Source organism: Pleurodeles waltl, chromosome 6 (genome assembly GCF_031143425.1).
Source record: "Pleurodeles waltl isolate 20211129_DDA chromosome 6, aPleWal1.hap1.20221129, whole genome shotgun sequence".
NCBI lineage: Eukaryota > Metazoa > Chordata > Amphibia > Caudata > Salamandridae > Pleurodeles > Pleurodeles waltl.
The window spans coordinates 1,528,719,757-1,528,740,920 of record NC_090445.1 but is presented as its reverse complement, the minus strand read 5'-3'; the positions used below and the strand labels follow the sequence as shown (position 1 = coordinate 1,528,740,920).

General features: G+C 41.5%; 1 protein-coding gene across 2 annotated transcripts in view; it reads right to left on the bottom strand.

Moving 5' to 3' along the window:
• Positions 1-9,601, bottom strand: part of TNFRSF18 (TNF receptor superfamily member 18) — a 113,586-nt gene extending 103,985 nt beyond the window's left edge. The window contains exon 1 of one of the 2 annotated variants that reach the window (XM_069241102.1): positions 9,392-9,601. In XM_069241102.1, the coding sequence (XP_069097203.1) occupies positions 9,392-9,533 (142 nt within the window). In that variant the 5' untranslated portion in view covers positions 9,534-9,601. The remainder of the gene's footprint in view (positions 1-9,391) is intronic. The other variant, XM_069241103.1, reaches the window with a different exon arrangement.
• Between the last annotated feature and the right edge of the window lie 11,563 nt (positions 9,602-21,164).

The following is a 21,164-nucleotide window of genomic DNA, read 5'->3' as shown; positions in this document are numbered from 1 at the left end:
AGAGTAAATCGTAGAGAAAAATGGCTGTTTTTTTCATCTCAATTTCAATATGTTTTATTTCAGTTGTTATTTTCTGTAGGAAACCCTTGTAGGATCTACACAAATTACCCATTGCTGAATTCAGAATGTTGTCTACTTTTCAGAAATGTTTAGGTTTCTGGGATCCAGCATTGGTTTCATGCCCATTTTTGTCACTGACTGGAAGGAGGCTGAAAGCACACAACAAATCGTAAAAATGGGGTATGTCCCAGTAAAAATTGTGTTGACAAATTAGGTTTTCTGATTCAAGTCTGCCTGTTCCTGAAAGCTGGTGATTTTAGCACTTTGTTGATGCCAATTTCAAAACCACAAGCCTTCTTCTGCAGCCTTTTTTCCCCATTTTGTTTAAAAAAACGAAATTTTCACTGTATTTTGGCGAATTTCTTGGTCTCCTAAAGTCTGGGTACCTCTAGAATCCCTATGATATTGAAAAAAAAGGACGCAAATTTGGCGTGGAAAAGGCCTGGCAGCGAAGGGGTTAAATATCCCTGCATAACCATCACCTGACCACGTACGCTCAACATATCCTGTGTTATAGACTCATAAAGTAATATTTAGCTGCATATGCTACATGCATTTTGTAGTATGACCACCTTACTCATTAAGAACACTGTCTGAAGTCCTGAACTTTTCACATACAAATCATCGCTTTCTTGAGAGCTAGTCTAATTCATTAAATGAAAGCAAAGTAAAACTACAACACCCAGAATGCATTAGGTGATCACATAAAAAGTCCAGGCCTCGAAAGAACGTCTCTAATGAGCTGGAAGGTGGTAATCCCTTAGCAGCTTTATAAGCACATTAGGAGCTATATTATAGACACATAATCCCTTCACATGTTAGGTACATGTGCAGATATAGCCTGAATCATAGAGCACAGCCTCTTCTTCTATAGGTTTAGCTTTCAATGCTCAGTGCAGTATTTCTGCACATTCTTATACCCTTTAATGCCCAGTGCAGTATGTCCACGAGTACGTATGGTCTCCAGTGCACATAGCAGTCTCACCTGGAGCAAAATCTTGGGAATTCTAGGGGCAATTGGCAGGACATCATCACTTTTTCTGACCTGGCTTTTGTTTTGTAAATCACTGAATATGTTCAACTAAAGCAAGCCAAGACTACAACACAGAATGCACTCATTTGTTCTGTTAAAATCCAGGACTGGAAAAGTGGTGTCAAGGACAAGTACCCAGTTGCCAAAGTTGATAAAAGGCAAATGAATGGAAACGATCAGATCGTGACCACGACAATGCCATGAAGATCTATCTTCAAACCATTTTGGTACAAGGAGGCATAATGAGAAATTAGACCCTATAGCTTTCCGTGCAGCACAGATAATGTTTGTGCTTTACCCTCTGCACCCCCTTTTCACTTTAACCTTCACCACTTTGTTGCTGAGGGAAACACAAATAGGCTCAGCATCAGTACCACGAATCCAAATGGATATCCACGCTCCAATCGAGGTGGATTTTCAAATAGATAAGGGTCTTTCTCTGCGGTCACTCTCTACACCAGACCATTGCTATACTGGGCTTTTTGCTACCTGTAGCTCGATATTGGACTATGCAAATCATCCCTGTATTTGGCTGTGCAAAATCAGCAGACTCCCAGCTTTACATAAATACCAATATATGCACATGTGCATGCTTACTTACTCAGCACCACCATAAAGTCACAGGGGCATCAGCCAACAGCACTATATTCAAGCCACAGTAGTGAAATCACCACCATGGAAGTTCAATGCCAGCAGCACATACCATACCCATTCATTCACAGGGGCAGCAGCACACGCAGCACTGCAACTGAGCCACATGGCTAGCAGCAAAAAAAAACACTCACTTCCTTAGAGCCACAGAACCAGCAGGCACAGCACCGTCACTTAAACCAGCTGAAGGCTTATACTGCCTATCACTGAGTAAAAAAGGAAGTGACCTGCAAAATCTGCTGGAAAGTACAGGATAAAACAAACTCTGACAACCACAGACCACACCATGGAGGCAAACATGACCTGCGAGGAAACGGTGTAGAGGGGGTGGGTGGCTATAACTAGCGCTTATCATATCTCTGACAGGAAGCCACCCTCTCAACTCATCCACCACTTCCGCTAGAGCTCCTCCAGCCAGAATCTATTATTTATAAATGCATCACCTCCCCCTTCTGCACTGAACAAGGAAAATAAACCCATCAAACACTGAAACTAAAGCAAATACTCCATAAAGGGACCAGAAGAGTCATAACATGCCCAACAATAATCTAGTACATTTTCCGATACATGAAGTCTCACTCATTAAGTGTGACTCTCACACCTTTGTAGGCAGTTATGTGGACCTATAGATTGTTATGGTGTTCACTGCTGTCTAGCAGGAAATAGCTCCATAGACTTTAATATGATGCACTCTCCCTGCGGCTTTGTTCAATACACTGGCAGCCTTTGACAGCATCTCAGCCTCAAAAGCAGTTTCACCTTGGGTCAGCCACAATGGACCCGTGTGTTTAAATGGAGCTTTACTTTATTCTGCTCATCCTCAATAGACTCAAACAACTACTACAGACACCAGGACATGGAGACACACTGAGGTGGTGGCACATTGAGACATTCATGGTACGGGGCCACGGGAACACACACACTGGGACACAAAAGGCAAATCAAGGGAGCTGTGGAAGACATGGAGGCTGGGGAAGGCTTATATGTTGAACATAAATTACCCTACCACCATTCATTGGTGTATGCACTTGTACTGGTCAAAGGAAAGCAGGGTAAGGGGGAGGCCACTGTAGTAGAATGAATCACATACTGGGACCCTTATACTAGGACAGAGAACACATGAGATATGAATGAAGGTCAATACACTGAAATATCTGAAGTGACATCATATACCCTTTCTTCCTTAACAAACATCAGAAAGTTGACAGCTCGGTCCAACCTTAGCCTTCTGTTTGCTACTGGAAGGTAAGGAGTGGAAGGTGATGAAAGTAAAGGGGTCGTTTATTTCCCTGCTTACTTCCTTTTCCTGCCTCTGCTTTCAAGAGGCCTTAATCCAGGGGTAGCAAAAACAAAGCCGGCTAGGACCAAAGGGCAAATCAGGATTTTTTAGGAGATACACTCAATGGGGGAATAAGGCATGCACACCAAATCATGATAAGCACTCCTACTTGTTCAGAGTGGATCTGATGGAGGTTCTCGCCAGTGGAGAACCCTCCCTGGTTAAACTACAACCTTGGACCAATATGCACACAACGGCCCAGGAGGTCAAGTAACATGACATAAGGCAAAATAACACTGCATCTCAAGGTGAGCAAGTAGGTACCCACTAACTTCCTGCAGGTAACCACAAACTCTTGCATGTTCTCTACAGACACTCAACAAGAATCCTGCACTTGCCCAACTGTGAGACTAAGCATGTCTTATAATCAGGGATAATCCCAGGACAAAGCTACATTGTCCAAAAACGACTGTAGATTTTCTGGAAATAAAAGTTTGTACATGTATGTACGTATGTATATGGTATTTCTATAGTGTGAACCTAGCCAAAATGCTGTGAAAAGCTGTACATGGTCAAAGATTAGCATAAAGTCAATGAGTAGGAGGAGGAGATGGAGCTGTGTCAAGGATAGTTAATACACTGTAATGTAATGCTCTTTAAAAAGGAGAGTCCTCAAACTCTTTTCTAAATTGGAGAATAGTTGTGGTGGTTGTGATGGATACGTATGTATGTATATGGTACTTCTATAGTGCGAACATAGTATGAAATCTCATGTAATGTTCTGGTCCTCCTCCTTCAATGTTTGCGCCTCCCACTTGAATCCGGTAGGCTACCGTACAGAGGCAGGTTTCAGCTCTATAAACAACTGGCAGAGACAGAATAGGAATGTTTGATGCAGTACATTGTGAACAGGGGCTATGACACAATTTGTCCTTTATATAGCATGATACAGTTATCCTATTGACCCCATAATGTGATTCAAGCAAGGAGGCAAGTACTTTGTTGCAACAATCAGGATCCCATAGCCCAAGACAACCATTTCAGTCATTCCCCCACGGTGCAGACACAAAGGATTTGCTCTACAATGTCCCTAGTGTAGGTGTTGTCATGGGAGTTTTCCCCTCATCATAAACCTGAAAGGGGTGAATCGTTTCACTCAAGTGACCCTTTTAAAAACAGACATTGTACGAAAGTGAATTATTAAGTCATAAAGTTACTAACATGCACAAGCAAATTGAAACCTGAACTCATCCCCCTGTAACTATGGCACAGGGCAAACAGCTTTACTTCAATTAAATTTGTAAAGCATTTCAAAGTACCAAAACAGTTAAAAAGTCAAAAATACAGCACAATAAAAACTCAACAACAATTTATAGAAAATGAGCAAAAAGTTAATAAACAAAATGACACCAAAACAACAAAATCCCAATAAAGAGAAGCAGAGAATATTTTCAAAATATATATAAGCACCAATTGAACATACTATTGCTGTTATTGAAACAAAGAATTAAGGAAACAAGGTTTAAGGAAAAAGGCATCAAAAGTAAAGCATCAGTAGAAAGAACTGCTGCTATCATGTGACAGGGAGCTAGGTGCGATTTCAGGCTGACCGCAATGGAGCGCAAGTCGGATACTCTAAGAAGGTTCATCCCAGCAAAGATTTTACCTTTGAACTTGGGGCTTGATTTAGAGTATGGTGGACTGGTTACCCCGTCACAACATGATGGATTTCCTGGCCGCTGTTTTACAAGTGGCATGGGATATAATGAACTTGTAATACTGAAAACGGGATATATGACCTGGTTATGACAGAGTAACCTGTCCATCAAACTCTAACTTAGTCCATTAGTGTCTGAAATAGACATCATAATTCTCCAGCGGGCAAGGCTGTAGATTGTATCTGAGGAAGTCCTCTCGATAGTCATTGAACTAGGTACCATTAAAGCCAGTGGGTTTGATGGCAAATGCTCAGAGCGGAAAATTTCAAATTTCATGTCCACAGAAGTCTTCTTGTCTGACAGACACATTTCATGATTTTGCCTGGGCACAATTTCTTTGTTAGGACTTAGGGCCTGATTTCAAGTTTGAGGGATGGATTACACAACCACAAATGTGACAGATGTACCATCCACCATATTACAAGTGCATAGCACCCAGTGGCACTTGTAATACAGTAGAATAGATATCCATCATGTTTGTAACCGAGTAACCCATCCACCAAACTCTATATCTGGTCCTTAGACTATTTTTTGGAACTCAGACACCTCAAGCAGGGCAAGGCCACAGACTTGTTTCACGGAATAAGGGGAGGTAACACTGAAGTCACATAGGCCTGCTGCAAGAATACCCTGAACATTTATGATGAGTGACAAATAGCTCTGAGTAGGACCAATGTGAAATCTTCTCCCACAAAGGTCGCGCCACGGTCAGACTGACTTCAATGGTTGGTCAGGGGCAATTTACTCACAGACATCTTACCTAAAAAAACATTCCAGAGAGTTCTTTCCAGATATTTCCTGGTAGATCTAGATCTCAAGAATGTGCATCTCCACCAGATATTTGCCTATACTCCCAGTCGGATATTCTTCCTTTCGAGCTGAAACTTGCCTAAAGGTGTTTCCAAGGTGCCTGCCTAAGCGGTCGGTGGTCTTCATTATCTAGACATTGCAGTCCAGCCCATCTAGGTCATTGGTAGCTCATGCTAACTCCAGGATAGGTATCCAGAAGGTGTACCAGTTCCAACTCTATTATGAGTTACAACATCTGCTTCAAACCACGGCTCTCTCCAAGGTAACTTGGAGATGCTATTCTTACCCTTCAAATGGGTGGACAAGTTGCATCTCTGTCTATCAGGGTTGTGGGTCTGAAGCAGAGCTCCAGCCAGGTACTAGCTACAAGTGTATGGAGATGAGGCAGCCTAAGAGAAGTGAACTTGTGATAATACATATCCAACTTGCAGTATGTTTATCTCAGGGCTGGGAAACTGATCTTCTCTTGGTCTGTTTTTCCTTTGCAGACAGAAGTAATTTCCACTGTGGTGGGTGGCAGGTACACTTAAACCAGGGAACTGTATTACTATCTCCCGTCCTGGTCATTCTAACAGAGCAGACAAGTATGTTCAAGATTCCTAGCTTGGATATTTTACATTTCCATGAGTACAGGTCACTTCAAAGATTTGTTTGATTCATGATTTCCAATGGAGGGTGCATAGGTAGAACTCAGTGTTTAATTTTGTAAATAAATACGCCCACTACAGCTTGCACCACACAATACCTCTTCCTGCTCTACCAATGACAGTACCAACACAACTACTAACCACGATACACCTACAAGTATGTGTGACATTTTAGACTATTCCAGCCCCCAAACCTATAAGAATGGTTTGGGTGGCAGGTATTAGTCATTTTTTATGTATATTGAATTAATAGACAACTGTTGATATCTAAATTAGACAAACAGTGTCACCATGTGGCAGCCTGTCATAAGTGCTGTGTTGACAGTTGAGTATGGGGCAAGCACTGGAAACCATGGCTCACATTAAGCACTTGTAGAACTGATACCCACCCTTCTACGGATCTGGCCAGTGGACCATCTTTATGCTGCTCCACCATTGCCACTATTCCATTGCTCCTGTTGTATGTCAGTCAAAGGGGGCACTATTCCGGGTGTGACATTCTTTTCAAAGATATTCAGTTCATTTCTGTTGCTGTATCAACTTATGGCAGCTGCAGTGAGGGCGTTATCTCCCCCCCCCCACTCCCCCCCTAACCCTTCTCAGGTTCCAGACCTGCCGATATAGGTGGTCAAGAAAATGAATCTCTCATTATAAACATTGAAAACTAGACATTCAGAGATAAGGCCTCACTCAGTAGTCAGTTGTGCAGGATTAGACAGCCTTACCTTTGTCACCGAGTGTCGTTTTGGTAGACAAGTGGAGACATATTGGAATTGTCCATAAGTATTTCCATTCCAATGCCTTCCAGTCAAGTTTAGCTTAGGTTTGGTATCATCCACTGCGATGGGTTAATGATCAGGTATTAGGGCCTCCAGGGAAGCCTGGGGTCTCTTGGTGTAATGTGGAGTTTTGCCTCACGGGCTCTTAAGGGTTTCATGCTGGATAAAATGTTGAAGGGTAAAGACTTTCCGCTGATCCTAATCGTACTTAAGTGGATTTTGTAAAAGCTCCTGGAGGAGGATTCCTTGTACCTCCTTATGTTGAAAACTTTTTTTCGTGGTTGCTTTTGCATTGGCTGGACAGTTGGAGAATAGTGGGTTTGCTCCAAAGGTAGCTCTGAAATTCCATAGAGTGGAAGAGATTGTGCTCCCAGCTTCCTCTCATAACTCGTTCTCTCTCAATAAAGTAGTCCTTCCTGCATTAGCTATGTGAAAGATACTGGACACGCGTTTGTAGAGCAGAAACCCATGTAGGCAGAAGGACAAATTGTTAATTTTGGACTGACCGGGAAGAGGTTGAAACCTGGCCCAATCCTGCATGGGAAAATCAGCTGAAGGGATGGAAACTCAGTAGGTGTGTCTCATGGAGAGGTGTAGGGTTGTGACCTTGGCTTCTTCCCCTGGTTTCATTGCACATTAGAGGCAGGGATGTTGCTTAGTCAGTGACGCTTGTGGGTTGTATCTCAAATTTACCAATTAAAAAAGCAGTGGGTTACACGGTGGAGGGGTGAGATGACCAGGATTAGGGATGGACTGTTTCCATGAGGTACAGGGTCAGTTCTGATTTGCATTAGGTGGGACTCTGTCTAAAGTGGCACACTGGGCAAAAATTATGGGTTTGAATGCTACCCTGAGTGATTGCCAGTGGTTAGACTATTTGAAAGCACTCATTCCATCACCTTTTGGGTGTTTGATTGCCAGTTATACGCTTGGAAACGGGAGACTGGCACAGCTTTCCAAGCCTACTACTGCCAAAGTGTGTGAATTCCAAAAAAAGTAGTAAGTGTGCACCCATTCAAGGAGGAACTCTATGTGTGCAGATGTACTACTTTTTTACTACACTGGTCACTATATATATTTAAGATCCTGATTGAAAAGTGTACAAGTTAAAACTTCTTTCGGAAATCAGAACGACAAGAAAAAATAACTCAGACAAAGCAGACTGACTCACAGCTCCCAGACCCAACTACCAAACCAAGAATGCTGAGGGTTGTCTTGCCCCAAACACTCCCGCTGAAGCTACACCCCTGCCCATCCACCTGGGCCTGGTAGTTCTCCCTTGAACAACTATGGGCATGTACAACATATAATGGTCTAGAGTTCCTGCCCTGGGATAATTTACTTTAAATGGATTGTCAATGCATGCGTCTCTGATACAAGACGCCTTAATGGTAGAATTGTCAAATCTGTGCATGTGGGCAGGGTTCCATGTTTCTAATCCTTCCCTTTTGCAGATTATATTTTTAATTGACTGACAGCCCCATGTACTAAGGTCGAGACGCAAATAGAGGAGGTCACTAAGGCAAATTAAGAGGGGAAGCCGGCCAAAGCCAAGCCATGGGTCTGGCTCAGTTCTGAGTCTGTTTACAAGCTGATCCGAGAAAACATTTGGCATGTAAATGGTGCAACAAACATAATGTAAAAATATGATACAATCTCTTCGAAATTCAAAGAGTGTGACTCTTTAACATGCAGAGGCATATCACTTTATTACATCAGATATTACTGCAAAGGCAAAAAAAAATTTGAAGTGATAGATTTTAGAAAAATTCATGGTTACCCTCCCAGTGGCAATGCGTTAGTACATTAAGAGGCAAGTCAGTATCATCTAAACCCCTGAAAGCTTGCATTCCGCCACTCTGTAAATACTGCGCAGGGATTTTTGCCTCGTTGGGCCACTTTAACGTCAAAATAAATGACGTTAATGTGGCGCAAGGTGTCTATAAATATGCTCTCAAGTACCTGCACTTTTTTAATTTGAAAGAGAGAGTACCTGCACTTCTGAGCACTCCTGCGATGCATGCAATGGCAGAGTACTGACACTACACGAGCAAACAGGTACTCCAAGGGGGGAGTACCTGCACGTCTATACTGCCATTTAAAGCACTGGACAAAGTGCCTTATCTCTCGGATTGTCTCGGTTCCTTTATTTGCTACTGGGACGGGTTCAGGAACAGGCTATCGCAGCATGGCTCAGTGAGCTGTATGCTCAGTTCTGCCAAAATGCGGTCTTCTAAAACGCTAAGGTCCAACTTCGGGATGGCAGGCTCGGTATTCCATCCTTCAAACGTAAGTAAATCCAGTACCATAAACTGGCTAACAGTGCAGTGTAGAAACGAAAGCATAGCGGTTCCTAAAACGTAATTATAAAAAAGATTAAAATGCAACACGTCCTACACTTTCGGTGAGCTTACCTGTTTTGCAGCGATTGCAACATTTCGAGCCTTGTGCCGACAGCAGCGGGTAATGGTCTTCGGGGCACTGAATGCCCTGTGTCCCTCCGCACCAAGCCGTCAGCCCCCACGCCAGTCCCAGGAGCGCCAGCAGCATCACCATGTCCTTCTACGGGGTGAGGGAGGTTCTGCCTGCGCACTACAGTTCGGAAGAGGTTTGGTGTCAGAAGCGAAACAAGGGTTTTTAAAGTGAGGCTACGCCCACGTGTCACGTGCGCTTCCCCTCAACTTGAGATACAAACGTGTTTAGGTATTTGGAATCTCACCGAATCGGTCGTTTCGTGGTACATCTAGGCCTAGGGTGACCAGATTTTGAGGAGCAACAACCGGGACAGGTCAGATATAAAAGAAGGAGTAAAGACTTTACACTCACTTTTATATCTGGCATGTCCCGTTTTTTTTGTGCGGCTTTGAGAGTGTGTGCTTATACATGTGTGTGTTTACATATTTATACACACACACACATTTACAAGACTATGCATATAAAATTAGCTATGGCTTCACCTCCCACCCTGCACCCTCAATCCGCCCCCACCCACCTCTCTCTGCCCCCCACTCCTCTCTCTGCTTTCTTTTTCTGCCTCCACCCCTACGGCTCAGCGGTTCATGTCCTGCAGTGTTGACACTGCACCTGTAAATCCTCGTGGGATTCAAAGCTAAGTTGGACTCTTGGTCAGGGACTGTGGCTTCAGTTGGTGGTTCGAAGCAGACGGCGGGTCCTTGCGATCCTTACTGGTTCTGTAAATGCTCTATTTGTGTGTATATCGTGTCCGGTTTTGGCAGTTCGGTACAGATTGTAAGCATTGCCCGCTTGAGACTGCTCAGTCCCGTAACGGGTATCCCAGGGGGTATCGGGTGCTCGTGTATGCAGGATTTTTGGATCCCAGCATATTGCTTACTGTATGTACAAACTGTGTGAAGAGATCCCCGGCAAAATTAGCACTGTGTCCTTATTCAAAGTAGTGAAGTTTCATGAAACGTGTTTTACAAGGGAGACATGATTTTGATTCACTCTGCCTAACCATACTTGTATGTTTAAAACATTCCTTGTGGAAACGCGTTCCATTCATTCTTTCTTTGCTTCCTGGGAGTGGGTAACTGATAATAATTCGTATTGTTACCCTAAGTTATGTTGTTTGAGTTCTGGTACACAGTAATCAAATTCAGTCCAGAAGTTAATGGGCTATCTTTCATTTGATGTATCTGGCATTAATCAAGATAGTCAAATATATTGCTGTTGATGACACTATGAACTGAGGATGCTGTGCACTGCTTATTTAAGGCACATGAGTACAGAGAATATTAACTATTGCTAAATATCTACATATGCAAATTACATGCTACCAAGTGATTATTTTCTCTTCGCGGATCTCCCTCCTGATGTACCTATCCTATATTCCCTTGCCCCCATTTAGCAACTTTGCTCCTCTGGATGCTTATACACAGAGGTGGAGCTGCTGAAAGGTGGGACTCTGGGTGGTACTGCTCCTGAGAATTGGTAGTCCAGACACTAATCAACACATTTTTTCCCCCCATTACCCTATAAAGAGATGAAATATCATGTTGCCAGTGCCGGCATTAGTGCTGGCAGCGTGTGGTGTGACAGTCCTTTTTGGCTCCCCCTGTGACCATCTCCTCGGATTCCCTCACTATCACACGGAAAAAGTGCCCTTCATCTCTCCAATGCCCCTGTCTCACATATATTTAATTTGTTTTAAAACACTGTTAAAGGCTGGCGTTACTAATCCACTCAGCTTTCCACATAAAATACAGATCTGTTCTGTGAAGTAGGCATATTAAATATCTGTGCTACTTATGGCAAGAGAAAGCTGACACTAGACAATTCATTTGCTGGCCTGGAGGGACAGGGACTCCGTGTCCCAGAAGCTTGAGAGGCAGGGGGCGGAGCAAGCTCTGTGAGCGCTTCATAGCGCAAGGATTCTTCCCGCCGTGCATTTTGAACATTTGTGATATTGAAGTAGTGGACACTTACCACCTCCCAACTTTTGTAGGTAGAGGGTCTGGCTCAACAATTGACTATATTTTTGTGTCCCCACTACTGAAAGATTTGGTGTTTGGAGGAGAGGTGTTAGGGAAGTGTATTAGCGATCATAACCCCCTCACAGTCTGCTTTAATCTCCCAGGGAAAACAGGTAGATTCCCAGCAAGTTGTAGAAAAGGTTGTAGGGGACAACCTAAATCTGATCACGGGTATACTTTTGGCAGAGACTCCCAGTCCAAAGGAAGTTATGGCTGCAATGCTCAATATAAACATAGCCTTTAAAGACCGTCTACTTTCAATAGGTAATCGCCCCAGTAAGCTTAGATGTGGGTGGTTCGGCAAGGCCTGTTATGATGCTAGGAAAAACATGAAGACGGCCCTAAAAGAATATCCGAGAGATAGGGCCCTTGTTAAAGAAGCAAGGATTAAGTATAAAAGGGCTCTTAGGGACAGTAAGCTAAAACGTAAGGAAAAAGCCTGGAAGGAACTGGAGCGCGCTACAGTCCTTAAGGACCCCGGTCTGTTCTGGAAGGTGGTAAATAGGGTCTCTTTTGAAACGGAAACATCTGAGGGTCTGGGCTGTAATATTGCCCCGGAGGCCTGGGTAAATTATTTTTGTAGAATTTTTCAGGGATGCCCATTAAGAAATAACTGGGAAAATGAGTTTGATCTGATTACCAATCTAGCTATTAGGTTTTCACTTCAGGAGGTTACCGATGCACTCCAGGGTAGTGACAGTAATAAAGCCCCGGGCCCGGATTCAATCCCTATGGATCTTTATAAATCCTGTCCCCAGTTATGGGCGCCTATCCTGCTAAATGTTCTTAATGCAGCAGTCACTGTGGGAATTCCTGCCTCTTGGAGATTGGCCTGTATTATCCCAGTGTTTAAAAAGGGGGATCGGAATGATCCTAAGTCTTATTGTCCTATTTCCCTCCTTGATTCTTCAGCGAAAATTATGGGCCGGATTATTTTAAGGCATATTGAGGCCTGGATGGCAGATAATGAAATTTTGAGCCAGGCCCAGTACGGTTTTAGGGAAGGGCTTGGCACTCGGGAACAGTGCCTTAATCTGTTGATGATGATTGGGAAATATACTCAAGCTAGGAAGGGCACTCTCTACCTTGCCTTCATGGACCTTACCTGTGCCTTTGATAAGGTAAATCGGGCTATATTGTGGGAGAGGCTTAATCAGATAGGGATGGATCCTAATATTGTGGAGTTGCTTTGGTACCTCCAGTTAGGAACGGCTGCAAATGTGAGGGTGGGGACAAATGGGGAGTGTTCAGATGCTTTCAAGCTCAATAGGGGCGTACGTCAGGGTTGTGTCCTGGCCCCTACTCTTTTTCTTTTATATACTAATGGATTGTCTGACTTTTTGGTGGAACACTGTAGGGATGTCCGTAAGGTGAATGGTAACAGTGTCCCTGTACTGACGTATGCGGATGATGCGATCCTTATGGCCCGCACTATGAATGGCGTCCGTGAAGCAGTCAGAGCCTATGTTTCTTTTTACTTTCTCAGCTCTGGGCTTAGAGATTAACTATAAAAAATCACACTTTATGGTATGTGGAAAACCTTTGAGCAGGATGGGGGAGTTCAAGATTGAAGAGCAAATTATTAGCAGGGTTCATGGCTTCCCATATTTAGGGGTTATCTTTGATGATAAAGGTACATGGAAACCCTGGATTGCCAGAAGAGGAACGCTTTTCCATCCTACAGTTGGTGCTACATTTGATTTTGCTGCTAGCGTAGGAAATAAACCCATTAAGTCATTGCTTGAAATCTACAGGCGTAAATGTCTCCAAGACCTGCTGTATGGTGCAGCACTTTGGGGGTATATGGATACCCGAGCCCCTGCTGTAGAAGAAAACCGTTTCTGCAGAAGGCTATTGGGAGTTGGCCAATACACCTCTGATTTTTGTCTTCATTTGCAATTAGATCTCAAGTTTGTACAAGACACAATTCAGCTTGCTCCCCTCTTGCTATGGACCTCTATTTGGAGTAATGAGCATGCCACTTTTAATAGAGAGATTTTAAGGGACTGCCTGGCTTGTGACCACGTAAAGAATATCCCCTGGCTGATGTACATAAGAAAGGCGTCCCATGATCTGGGGCGGCCTGACTTGTTTGATACTCCTGAGGGTCTGACTAGCCGTGATAATAACTGAGTAAAGGATAACTTTTTGAGAATCTTGGGGGCCAAAAGAGAGGGGGAGATTTTAGGGAAAAAATCGGTCAGGGATTTTATTATGCTTAAGATGGGGGCGGGTCCTGAGCCCTATCTCTTAGAGATAAATTGTGTGAGGGAAAGGTCTCTTATTACCCGATTTCGCCCTGGGGTCATTAGAAGTAATCTATGCTTCCTGCTAGGCCAGTATGGTGAAAAATCTGTTAGACCGTGTCCCTGTGACGGGGTGTCTTTGCAGACTCTGACCCATTTTACATTATTTTGTGTTTTTTATGCACCTTTTAGGCGTCGTTTTTTATTCCCCCTGTTGAGGCCCAAGGGTTTTGTGCAATATCGCTCTGCTTTCTTGTGGCTGCGAATGGCTCCAGATGTATTGGTGTGGCAGGGGCTGGGATCTTTTTTGAGGGGAGCTATTACTTGGCACAGTAAAGTAGAGTACTTTTAAGAATGGCTTTTTAATTTTCAAAATTGATGTTTTATTTGCTTTTAAATGATGGACATTTTTATACACCGTTTTTATTGCTAATTGGTTTATGTATTGCTTTGTTTATTTGTTTTTATGGTTGAACTTTTTCATACCGAATAAAGATGATGATGACACTAGACAAAACTTCGATCTCTCTCAAGCACGAACTATAATCACAAGAGTTATCTTGCATTTTTCTTTCTGCCTGAAAGCTGGAGGCACAAGGCACTCTGCAGCAGGTGCATTTAAATCATTAATCATTGCTCAACACAGTGCCCCCGAGGTCAGTGCCCCCTTCCAGGTCAGCGCCCAGTGCTGCCACACCGATTGCACCACCCTAAAGCCAGCACTGTATGTCGCTGTAATCTCCAATGTCTCAGTATGCACGTGAAATATCTATGTAAGTATGATTTGTACTTTACTACAGTCCGATGTCCAGCTTCCTATATTATAAATTTCAATCCCACTCTGTCCTCCTCTGGCCAAATTCTGAAAGAATATGTTGTTTGTGTTATTCATTACTGCTCTCTATACAGCTTTGCCTAACCACAAGGGTATGGAATGCTGCAGATATTAACCAAAAAGTGGCCATATTCAGAACACATGGAACACTTCAAAGGCACAGATCTTGCCTACTGACCTTTGCCAGTCTGATGCCAGGTTCCACAAGGGCAAGCCGTTTCCAGCAGGTGAGCCATATATGGTAATGTACCGTTCTCAGTCGGACTAGATCCTAGTACATGCATGGGTGACAAATGTTTGTCAGGCCGAGAGCATAGTTCACTACCTATTTAGGGCTCGCTAGCTGTGCTCCTGAAAAATGAGTAATGAGAGGAGGTTTATCATACAGGCTTTATAGGTCAGTGCTTTCCAGAGGCACAGCAGCAGGAATGGGTCATTAGACAGTTATCCTAGAAAGTAGTAAGATTCCCTTTCTTGGGGTCCCATGACAGTCATAGTTGCTGGTCACCTACTGTAACACTCTGGGTCATTTAACACCAGTTTCCTGTGGCTAAGGTACTGTTGGACCCCAAATTCTAGAAACACCTGGAAGAATGAGTCCAGAACCACGAGGTTGTGAAAAACAAAAGCGAAACAATGCTTTCGTTTTCCACTACTCCCTGGTTCCGGTACCTTAACCACGCATGTCTGAACAACGTACATGCGTGGTTAAGGTACAGAAGGGAGTCGGAGTGGACGTGGTGAAGGAGGAGGTAAGTTGGGCTGGGACTGGGGCTGTTTTGAGGGGTGGGGGCGGGGGGGGCTGGGGGTGATTAGGGTTTGGGGCGCAGGGTTTAGGTTTTAGGGGCAGGGGTGGGGACTCAGGGTATTTTTAGTTTTTGGGGTGTGGTGGGGTGGGGCAGGTGGTGATTAGAGTTTAGGGGGGTCAGGGTTTAGGTTTAAGGGGTGGGGTGGGGTGGGGTGCTTGGGTGGAAGCATGCTGGGTCGTGCATGCTGATTGGTAATGCCTTTACCAGGAATTCGTTTACAACGGTAAAATCATTGTAACCGCATTCGTGGTAAAGGCATTAGTGTTTAGAACGAGGTTGTTGTTCCGATCTTGTTGTTGAGCCACGGGTGGTTTAGGCACCCGTGGTTCCGACATATAACCCCCAAATTCAAAACAACAAGTACTATCCTTTAGCATTTGAGTGTCTTAAGGAAACAAGACCCTCCTGACTCCCCGCCACACCATAACACGTCTCTCTCTTTACTTTCGTAGCTCATGCTCCTTATTTTGTGTTGATAGGGCAGTCCCCCCTTCATCACCCCTCTTCCATCTCCACCTTTACATTTGTTGTGTGATTTCCTTCCCTTGTACAGTTCTTTTCCCTTTCTCCTCCTTGTTTCGAACCCTAGTCCTGAGTGTGACAGGCCCCCTCCCTTCCTAGACTAGTGATTTATTTGTCTTCATCTGGCACAGCCCCTCACCACCAAAACCCTTTTCGTGCTTTCCTTCACTTCTGTCCTCTTCTTCTTTTGACTCAGTACCTCCCGTCCGTTCCTGTCTGGGACATGATAAAGATACCAGAAAGACTAACATACCCTTTGTTTTTCTCTCTTTCCCCCTTTTCTTTTTTGTTAATTAATTTACATTTCCTTGTGTTATATGAATTGTAAAAGGTTTTCTTTTTTATACTATATACATGTACACATACTGAACCTGGTATATCAACTTGTTTAGAAAAAAAAATACTCATGCAAAAATAAAATGTATTTTCAACAGCAAGGTTTTATCAGGTTGGTTCTCTTAATTGTAGGAATTCATCACATTGAGGTGCATCCATCATCTGAACTGGAAAAGTGGATTATTATTAGCAGTAGTACGCAGAGAAAGAGAGAGAAGTTCAGTGGAAATCGAACAAGGTACACCTTGCCATGATATGGCGATCTTCCAGGTGTGGTTCTGAAAATGCCTCAAATGCATGAACAGATGTATGCATAGTACATAAATAACTAAAGTAGAAATAACTACACTTACACCTGGTTAATGCCGTTCTCAGCAAAAAACTATTTCTTCCTCATTGATTTTTTTTCCTGCCAGTTAAACTTTTCCTCCCTTAAAAAAAAAAAAGTTTAATTGCCAGGAAAAAAAAAATCAACGAGGAAGAAATAACTTTTCGCTAAGAACGGCATTAACCAGGTTGGTGTCATCAGCCCAGTGAAAGCTTTTCTAATTAAAAAAAATATGTCAAGAGGCATTTGTCATGAAAAAAATACCCTGTGTGATCAGGCTGCTTTTTTTCCCCAAAATTCACATACAATGGAGATGACAGGTGGAGGCACAGTGGGCCCCTTAATATACCATGGGCCACATGTATCAAAGCTTTTTGCATTCGCAAACGGTGCGAATGCAATTTTGCGAATGCAAAAAGCTATTTCAGAATGTATCAAAGGCATTCTGAATGCAATTTTAAGGAATCACAAAAATAGCGATTCTTTAAAATTGCGACCCTGTTTAGAGAGTCGCAAATTGCGACTCTCTAAACATGAAATTGCAAATAAGGAATCCTTATTTGCGATTTCTAAAGCACATGTATGAAGCAATTCCTTAATGCGAATTGGGCATTAAGGAATCGCTATTACCATCAAGTTGAACTTGGTGGTAACCATGTGCAAATTTAAAAAATGCATTTAAAATGCATTTTTTAAATTTACATGTAAAGCACACGTGCCCTTTTGGCATGTGTGCACCTTACATGTTATTATGTTTTGGGGTGCAGCAGAGGGGGCCTTAGGCCCCCAGCACCCTGGACTTTGCATTTCCCAAAATTGCGAATTCCAGTTAGGAATTCGCAATTTGGGACATGCAAAATATTCGCAAATATGGGCCGACAGGCCCATAGATGCGAATGGGGGCTGTATCGCAATTTGAATTCGGTAATAGCATTTGCGATTTTTAAGAAATCGCTATTACCGAATCGCAAATATGATACATTGCATTTTGTGAATCAGAAATAGCGATTTCTTAAAAATCGCTATTTCCGATTCGCAAAAGGCCTTTTTCATACATCTGGCCCCATGTTCTTATTTCACTACTCAGTTGTATCACACTACATTGCAGTTGGTGGTATAGCTTTACAAATAAATCACATCCGGTACATCATAAAGGTAAGTATAAATTTACTATTTTCAACTCCACATCTACTTACCTAGACTTAACTTACTTCGTAGAGGTTCAGTGAGCTTAGTGAATGCAATGTATTTATCATGAGATATATCACATTTAGTGAGGGTATACCTATTGGTTCTGTCTTCTAACACTACACTGGGGATAACGTGTTCCAACTAGTTGACAGGAGCTACACCCAATAATTTGTTCAGGTCAATGTGGACCAAAGTTCACTTCCGGATTTTCACTACAAGTTGCAACAGATACACTGTTGAATGTAGAGTAGTGCTTCAGGAAGAGAGCCAGCCCTGCTTAAAGCTGTATTAATTTAAAGGTTTTTCAGACTCCACAGCAGCCTCTGTGGAGAAGTTCGTAAAGGCAGAAGGTGTAGCCCTCCATATCCTGTCAGGACAACATCAGACACTGCAGTTGCTTTTTTTTATTCAAGTCACCTACATGGATTCTGCTATCTGCTCCCGTCTTCTTTCAGCTTGGCCGGTGCCCGCAGCCTCACAACTCTACTGTGCAAGTAAGCAACAGCACAGTGACCACAAAAGCAGCATGTGGATATTTTATTTCATTCCTTGGCTGCATCATGTTTCAAGGAAACATCAATGGTATTTGCTGTTTACAGTAGGTCCATTAGTCCCGAATTACTGGAACACACGATTTCCTTCATTTAAGTCTTCTGGTGACATTACTGTTCTTTGGTCGTATGTCTTTGAGTGAAAACATTCAGACCTGATAACTCTTTTTAAGATTAAAAAATAGTTAATTTGGGATAATACATCATATGTAAATTATCATAAATTTTAGAAAATGAACAAAGAATTGAAAAGCAATGCAATCAATTATGCAAACATCAAAATATAGTCAGCATATAATGACAAATAAACAAAAAGCATAATTCAAAAGAGAAGAAAAAAGGAAAAATCTGGGAAAAAACATGATAGAAGAGAAATAAGTCATAGGGCAGAAAAATAACATTATAAAGAGTGGCAATTAAAATAATATACTGAATCAATGAAGTCAGATAAGATCACCATAAAAACTATTATCATAGAAAGTGTGGAATATAGACAGTTATAATGACAATTTAGAAACAAAGCAACATGGTAAATTTACAAATAAAAATTCTTGGGGTTTGAGGTATTCCTCAGTTGTTCATTTTTGGGAATTAAAAGCTTTTGATGATGAGTTAAGAAAAACAGTTACTGGTGACCAAAGATTGTCTCTTTTGATGGCAAGTAACACAGGATTAACATATGCTTGATCAAGTCTATGATTGTAGCATATACCATACCATCACACTTGGATGGTTTTAGATTGCAACTGCAAGCATCTAATATAAACTATTAACATTTAATGAACAACATTTCTCAGAAAGACTTCCCAAAATCACATTTACAAACGTATATGGAACATTGGTACTAAAATCGAATTCATCTGTCTCCATACTTTCAGCTGAAATTCATAAGCACATCCAAAAGTAAAGAATACATGATTCATATAAAAAAAAGAAACATTGCAAGACCAGAACGTAGGTAGACTGGGATTCATGTTATTAGGGGGACTGAAGTACGCATGAGTCTATGTTAAACAAAAAGGCAGACTTGGTGGACTGTCTGGAGGATTTTTAAATTTTGATCCATAATTTGTTCATCACATTTATTGGCCAGAAAACACTTAAGTCTTGTTCCCATTGTAATTCAATGTCTGTTTTATGTCTAATGTCTGTCTGCTTTGTGACTAATGTTGTATGTTAGAGGATGAAATGAAGCCACAGTAAAAGTTGGATGCTCTAGGTGATGGTAAGAATCATTTTTAAAAATGACAGTTTTATGTAACAGTTAAACCACTGGATTGCGATATTTTACATGGTTGTTAAATAGTGTGAATTAAAGAATTACATTTTGTATTATAGGAGGATGGTAAGTTAAAGAGTGAGTAAAAAAAGGTATCATTTTATATGAATTGATTAACCCAAATTAGACTGTTCTCTCTCCATGAATTCCAGCAAACTTTCTGTCATTTATTTTAATAAGATTATTATGTCATAATGGGGAGTTAAGAAATTGTTCCTTATGTCCAAGATGTGAGATAAATATTGGTCTTAAGAAGTTCCAGGCATTTTTATGTATAGGAAGGTACACAGAAAGAGGTTTTTCTTGTAAAAGATAAAAAGTCTTTAAAGGAGGAAAGATAAATCAGATATTGTTCTATATCAATCCAAAGAGGAGCATGGTCTCTAGCATTATTTAACAATCAATATGAGGTTTGCTTTAAAAAGAATGTGTTAAGATAGGAGTGAAAATCAGGGAAGTTTAAACCTCCTTCTTGCTTAGTTTATTTTACTTTAAGAAGATACATACACGTTATTTTCTTAATGAATATGAATGAAGAGAAAACATAATACACTTTTTTTTAAAAAGTGAGATTAAATATTTATGGAGACTGTAGGGAAAAAAATAATAAGGGGAACTTACTTCATTTTGATAGAACTTAATCATTCCCTCCAAGACAAAAACAAAGGATTACACATGGAGGTTGATGGTGATATTAAAATCATGCTTGAAGCAACATAATTTGTTAAGTGGTAGGATTTCACATTCATCGAAGCTACGTTTGCATTCAGAGAACATAGCAAAATGGTTGACTTCCTCTAGAAAGGCAGGTAAACAGGTTTTATGGTGTGAGATGAATACAACATCACTTGCATAGACAGAGATCTTAACCTGCTTATCGATGTAATGAAAACCTTGTTTATTGTTATTTTGTCTTATTCAGGAAAGGAAGGCTTCTGGTGCCAGGTTAACATGTCAAATGGAAAGGGGGAAATCCTTCCTAACTACTCTTTTCAGTGGAATAGGTGAGGAAATTAAACTAATAACAAAAACAGATAAATACATTTAAGACCACACTCAAAGCAACTGAAATATGAAACATAAAATTTGAGTCCATGGTATCAAAAGTTTTTTCAGCATCCTGAGAAATAACCACTAATGTAAACTGTAAGTTCTGATTTCCCTTGATATATTGAAAACGTTTTAGATGAGATATGCCAAACTTTGACATAACCTGATTTTCATTTTCCTGTCAAATTTGCTATTAGGGGATCAATACAAAGAGTGATAATCTTTGTGAATAATTTTTAATCAATCTCAACCAGTGAAACTGGCCTTTAATTTTCACAGAATTTAGAATATTTTACCTTCTTTAGGTATAAGACAGAAATAACAGAAATAAACATCTTGAAAAGTGCCCCCTTATTATTTATGAAGAATGAAAATAATTCATGTAGTTTAGGGATTCAAAATTTGGAAAAATGAAGATAGAATTTGGTAGGAAACCCACCTGGATTGTGAACCTTACCTTTTCAATCTAGTTCATTGCAGCAGTTATATGTTGAGTAGAAATATAATTTTGTAAGGAAGAGAAATCAATATGTGAATTACATTCTTT